We start from the raw sequence: 6,162 nt of genomic DNA, 5'->3' as shown, positions 1-6,162 counted from the left end.
TACGAGCTTTCACCTTTCAGGACACCTCCTTTCCTTGTCATCATGGAGGTTTCCTTGACAATTAATGCCATCACTTTGTTGCTCGCTTTCTCTACAACGATCCAACCATTGCTCCAAGTCGTTGAACTTGACCTTCTTGCTTTCACAAAGACATCGTCCCAATGCTACCACATTTCCCTCTCCAACGGTACCTCTCAACACAAAAACTTTGCTTATGTCTGCTTACAATGGCCATGTCATCTTTGGTGCCCTCCAATTGGGCTCACTTATCATTCTCAAAGAAGTCAATTGCACTTTTTTGCAAAACAATGCGTATGTTTACTCTTCACCATATTTTTTATGTTTTTCTGTTCCTTCCCTCTCTCTGCCACTATCACTCCAACTAATGCCATGTTTCTTTTCACTTTCTTTCCTTTTTTTCAGGACTGCAAATTAGTGAACTGGAATTTCTCGAACGTCATGCAACTTTGAATGGGGACCTAGACCTTCTTCATATTGTACAAACGTCGACATACCAATCGGGCTCTTCAACGTCACACGCCCCCGCCTCATCTACTGCTGCTTTGACATAGGATTCTACATCATCATCAACTCAATTGTCCTCCGCTCTGCCTATTGCCATTCCATTCATGGTGCTAAGCCCCTATCGTAAACAATGGTTGATCCAGGGTAAGGTGGTTGGAAAAACCTCTATTCGCTCCTACAACAATGCTCGAGGCTCCAGAAAGGTCTTTGGATTTGACCTCATTGATTTTGCCAATGATACAATCCATCTCTCTACCTTCGGTGATCTAGCAGATTCCTTCCATGACCTTGTCCAAATTGGGAAGCTTTACATGGTTTCAAATGGCACTATGAAACCAACAAACACAAATTACAACCATCTAGATAGCAAATGGGAAGTCTCCCTCTCTACAACTTTTGTTGTTGAACCTTCCTTAGATGATGTTCTGACAATTCCTTTCCACCGTTTCCGTTTTAAATCTATAGATGAAATTAGATCTGCAAACCTTGGCTCAATTGTCAACATCATTGGCATTGTCAGGTCCACTTCTCCAACTTCCACCATTCATTGAAGAGATGGCTCTAAAACACCTAGGAAAACTCTCATCTTGGAAGACATGTCTGGCTATAGTATCGACATCACCCTATGGGGGGAGCATTGCCACACCTTGGGCAAGCAACTCGTTGAACTCACCTCTTCTGGTGCTTCGACCGTGCTTGCAATCAAAGGGGGTTGCATAGCCAAATTTAATGGAAGAACTATTGGGACTATCTCGACCACTAGCCTTGTGCTAGATTCCGTCATTCCAGAGACTGAGAAGCTCCAATCATGGTTTCATCAAAGAGAATGTTTGGCGTCTTCACCATCGTTAAGTGGAAAATTCTTGGGACCTTCTAAGCAGGGCCACCCACAACATACAATCCAGCGGAAATTTTGGGAAATCCAAATTAAAGTTGTCAAGTTTCAAAATTTTAGGTGTAAACCAATTTTTAATAGTGTTGAATTTATAAAAACAACATTCAAGATCAATTACAAAAGCAACTTTTTGCCTTATGGCGAATTTACCAGCTAGGTAGACAACCCCCATTTGCAGGCCCTGCCCTGCGGTAAGAGGAATGGAAAAGAAGATAAAATCTTTAATCAACTCCATGCCAGTTATCGTTAATGTTTGTATGTTTATGCGTCTCTCAACTGCTGATCCTCAGACTAATTTTCACTAATTTTGTTTGGGATTATTGTGGGAATATAAAGAATACAAACTGTAGCGCCTTCCAGAGTCATCTGAATGAGGTTATGGACTCACTGGTGACCAACGTCTATCCCAATGGATACAATGTATCATCTATTTTCGTGGAGAACAACACAATTTGTTCAGTTTATGGGCTTGTCCAATGCCGGGGAGATTTAAACCCTTCTGATTGCCAACAATGCACATCTACGGCGAAATCAAGGCTGCTTCAGGGATGCCATAACGCTGAACCTGGATTTATTCAACTGGACGGCTGCTTCTTACGTTACGACAATTTTCAGTTTTATTCCGATGATATTGAGACTGGGCCAGTGAATGTTCTTTGCGGCCCTACGAACAACAGTCAACCGCAACTATCCCCATTAGATGTTAGAAGCATGTTGTTCAATATTACCGTGAAAGCTACACAGAATCCAATAATTTTTGTTGCAGATTCAGTCTCTGGACCTTATAGTTTAACGGAGATTGTCTACAGTATGGCACAGTGTTGGAAAGATCTGTCTTCAGCAAACTGCGGATTGTGCCTAACTTATGCCGTGGCAAATATATTCTCATGCCCAACTGGAACTCTGGGAGCACGATCAGGCTTAAGGAGTTGCTTTTTGAGTTTAATGCGATTGTAATCTGAAATTAATTTGATTATAGATTCAGGAATATTTTAAGATTTTGATTTTGGAACATTGAAAATTTTAGAAACTTGAAATTAATTTGATTATAGATTCAGGAATACTTTAAAATTTTCATTTTGGAATATTTTGAAAAAATTATATTTAGTTTAATCTCATGGTAAAGATGAAATTAATTTGATTATAGATTCAGGGATATTTTAAAATGTTGATTTTGAAATATTTTGAAAATTTTACATTTAGTTTTTTAAATATTAGGAAAACAACTCAGTTGTCAAACCAACAATAGGGATAGCTATTATTGGTGTTATGGGCTAATGCAGGTTGACTCATCACTGTTATTTGTTATTCAAGGAAGACCATACTACTTAGAATTACTTACAGGTAGTAGGCAAAAAAGCAGACTTTCACTCCTTCAAGTGGTTAGGTTTTGGACTGTTAATCTATTTCCTTAGATCCAAGGAAAATAAACTCTTAACCAAACACAGGTGATTTTAGAACATGAAAATTTTACATTTAATTATTTTTCATTAAATATTTCCAGAATATTCCAAAATCTACCACAAAAAAATTCAAAAATATATATATATATATATATATATATATATATATATATATATATTAGTGAATTAAACGATGGCGAATTTGCTAATAATTTTTTTATTTTTCCAGTAAATTTTCTGAAAAAGCAAGAGATATAAGGTGTAACGCCCTGCGTTCTTAGGCACGGGCGTGCACACCTCCATTTCGCAAAATTGACTAAGTATGGTCGCCATCGCATATGAGCGCGTGTGGTAATAAGCTTGCTGATGGTTGTATATATGCGATGGACGAAAGTGCGATGGGCATACCCGCGTTTGGGGCGAGCCGACGATGGACAAACCAAAGTGCGGGCGCTCATGATATAACTTGAGAGGTCGGCCAAGGTTGAACGCACAACCTTTGGTGCGTATATATATGGCGACCTGCGGTACATTTGAGACAACAAACCAACAAAGACTTTCGCTCATACACCTTCGAAAGGCAAAGAGGAGTGCGCAGTTTGGAAGGACATGCGCATATCTCATGCACATGGGAATTAGAGACTTCGCAGGTTTTTTCTTGGTGGATGGTTGGCAAAGAGTGCCATGTGTTGAGTGGATTCTTGGGTACGGTTTCGTGCGGGATTTGGTTGGAAGGTTGGGTGGCTCGGGTGAGCACCTCTTCTTGCGCAAAGATGCACGATATGTTGTAAAAGGCAAGTGGCCTGTCTATTGTAAAATTCGGTTAAGTGTGAGACTTGGTTCGGCCAAGACACACTGTTGTATTGGAATCTGATATTCTTAATAAAATTGTCGGGCAGACTCACATTACGGGGAGTTGCCCCTCCCCTTTATACTTGTTTTCAATTGTTGACGTTCTTGGTTAATTGCATATGGATAATGAATGAGTATGAGCTTCATTAAGTATAAAGGATAATGCTTTTACTTGGTTGCGAAACACAAACTAAGTATGTTAATGTTGAAATAGGCGTAGTCCACGAATGTTAGTATTGTTGAAAAGAAAGCGTTCGGTGGTGCCGCACCTCGCTACAAGTGGTTGGAAGACTACCGCAGGTGTAGGGGCGTGACAGATGGTATCAGAGCTCGGTCGGAGCTGGTGAGCAAAGGTTGCTCGTGACGAAGTACAGGTTTGAAGCTGATGAGCTAGGTTGCTCGTGACAGTGGACAACAAGGCATGGCAAGTTTGGGAGAAGGTGGAAGGAAGCTCTTGCTTACCTTGGACAGGTTGAAGAGGTTGAAGGAAGAGAGGCCCCGAATCCGTGAAGAACTTGAAGCCTTGGAAAAGGATGTTGAAGGCAAGCTTCTTCAACTCGGTTGGACAATGGAGCAAGATGAAGTTGCAGATTGTGCTAACAAGGAAGAGGAAGCCGTGATAGATGAAGATGTTGCAGACATGACTACGATGGAGGATGAACTTGAGGATGATCAAGTTGAACCAGGATCGTGCAGTTTGTCAACATGGATGAATGAGGAGGAGCCTCATGATGATGAAGTAAGTGATGATACTTGTGTTTCATTTGGGCATTTGGGAGATGGACCGTGTGCAGGAAAGGGCAAAGCCAGTTTGCCAAGGCAAGAGGACATCTTACCATGGATGACTATGATGGAACCTTGTATGGAGAAGCAAGGATTGTTGATTGTTGCAGGGCTTGTTGGGGTTACTTGTGACCTTATGATGAAAGGTGCAATGACCCGTGACAAGGGTGGAACGTGATGATCGTTGTGGAGGATTGGGTCATGCTTTAGCCACATGGAGAATTGGCTAAGTGCCCGGCATGACTCATGGACAGATTAGAGGGCACACTCTTGGGGTTGATGATGCTTGGGTGGACTTCTCATGGCCGAGACCAAGAGGTAGTCTTGGTGGACACTTTGGTGGAGGAGCTATGGTGAAGGGACTCATGACATGATGATGCAATGATGAGATGGTTGAGTGACCGAGTTCACTAAACTGAAGATTGAAGACTTGGGTGAGATGACTAATTGTTGTGATGAGGTACACTTGGTTGGACTACATGGGCAGCTTAGTCATGGACATCAGGTTGGAGACATGAAGACATGGAGCATGGCAGACCTATGCAAGGACATTGTGTGGAAGCACTTGTAGAGATGTCAAGGGACATCCAAAGAGGAGTGCCAAGGCAGGAATGTTATGCAGATGGACTTGCTAGTGTGACATGGAGACTTATTACTTATGGACTGATGGTGGAGTTGTGCACTTTGGTACAACAAAGCCATGAACTTGGATGGACTTGTGAGTAGCTATGGAGCATTCCTACTACATGGGGAGCTGAGGCATCTTGAATGCTTGCTGAGGTGTTGGTTGGGGATGGTTTATGGAGCTCATGATGACATGAGATTGTTGTGACTTTTAGGGAATTCATATGGTGAACTTGGAGGATCTAATGCATTGAGGAGCCGAGGTCAGGAGACTTTGATGCAGTATGGGATGCATACTTCCAAAGTACATGTATGGGCATGGCTTGGAAGGGTGACTTGATGTGGAGGATCGATATGAGGCACTTTGAGGTGATGGAGTTACAACGACGATGATGATGATGATGATGCTTTGGTGATACACTTGAGCATGGGTTGAGCCGAGACTCAACTACTTTCTACACATGGGAGCTGATTTGATCGAGGATCATGGGCAGCACATGGATAGATGAGACAAGGGCATACTTGTTTCTATGGAGACTTGAGGATGGCACATTGCAGATGATGAAGAGGCTTCATGGACCTGAATGGGGCACATCGAGAGTTGGTTTGAGGAGATGGTCTCTTCACATGGAGGAGACACACATATGGACAACATGTTGCAGATGAGATGGATGGAGTTTCCATGGACCTGAGCATGGATTATGGAGATACATACTTTGGTATGGGGAGCTTGGTGGCAGTGGTCACTAGGCCGAGACATAGTGGAGAAAGAGTCTCTACATATGTTGCAAGGATGTTTGCCTTGTGTAGAAAGGTCGACATCCTGAATGACGATGATCTTGGTAGATGGCTACCGGGATGGTATGTTGTCGAGGACGACAACGATTTTCAATGGGGGAGAATGTAACGCCCTGCGTTCTTAGGCACGGGTGTGCACACCTCCATCTCGCGAAATTGATTAAGTGTGGTCGCCATCGCATGAGCGCGTGTGGTAATAAGCGTGCGGAAGGGAGTATATATGCGATGGATGAAAGTGCGATGGGCATATCCGCGTTTGGGGCGAGCCGACTGTGGACAAAC

The 6,162-nt window shown here is 42.6% G+C and overlaps 1 protein-coding gene across 1 annotated transcript; it reads left to right on the top strand.

Annotated features, from left to right (window-relative positions):
• The first annotated feature begins 1,798 nt into the window (after positions 1-1,798).
• LOC149210307 (cysteine-rich receptor-like protein kinase 42) lies at positions 1,799-2,377 on the top strand. The gene has a single exon (XM_089398928.1). It carries the CDS (start codon positions 1,799-1,801, stop codon positions 2,375-2,377), a length of 579 nt encoding a protein of 192 aa, XP_089255054.1.
• The last annotated feature ends 3,785 nt before the right edge of the window (positions 2,378-6,162 follow it).

This window comes from Pinus tabuliformis, chromosome 1_2 (assembly GCF_031772625.1).
Source record: "Pinus tabuliformis cultivar Carrire ecotype Pingquan chromosome 1_2, CPIR1, whole genome shotgun sequence".
NCBI lineage: Eukaryota > Viridiplantae > Streptophyta > Pinopsida > Pinales > Pinaceae > Pinus > Pinus tabuliformis.
Note: the sequence above shows the minus strand (reverse complement) of the source record. Positions and strands in the feature narration are given on the sequence as shown.

Excerpts from the sequence above, each read along its gene's own strand:
- LOC149210307 (XM_089398928.1), top strand. The coding sequence starts at position 1,799 with ATGGACTCACTGGTGACCAACGTCTATCCCAATGGATACAATGTATCA.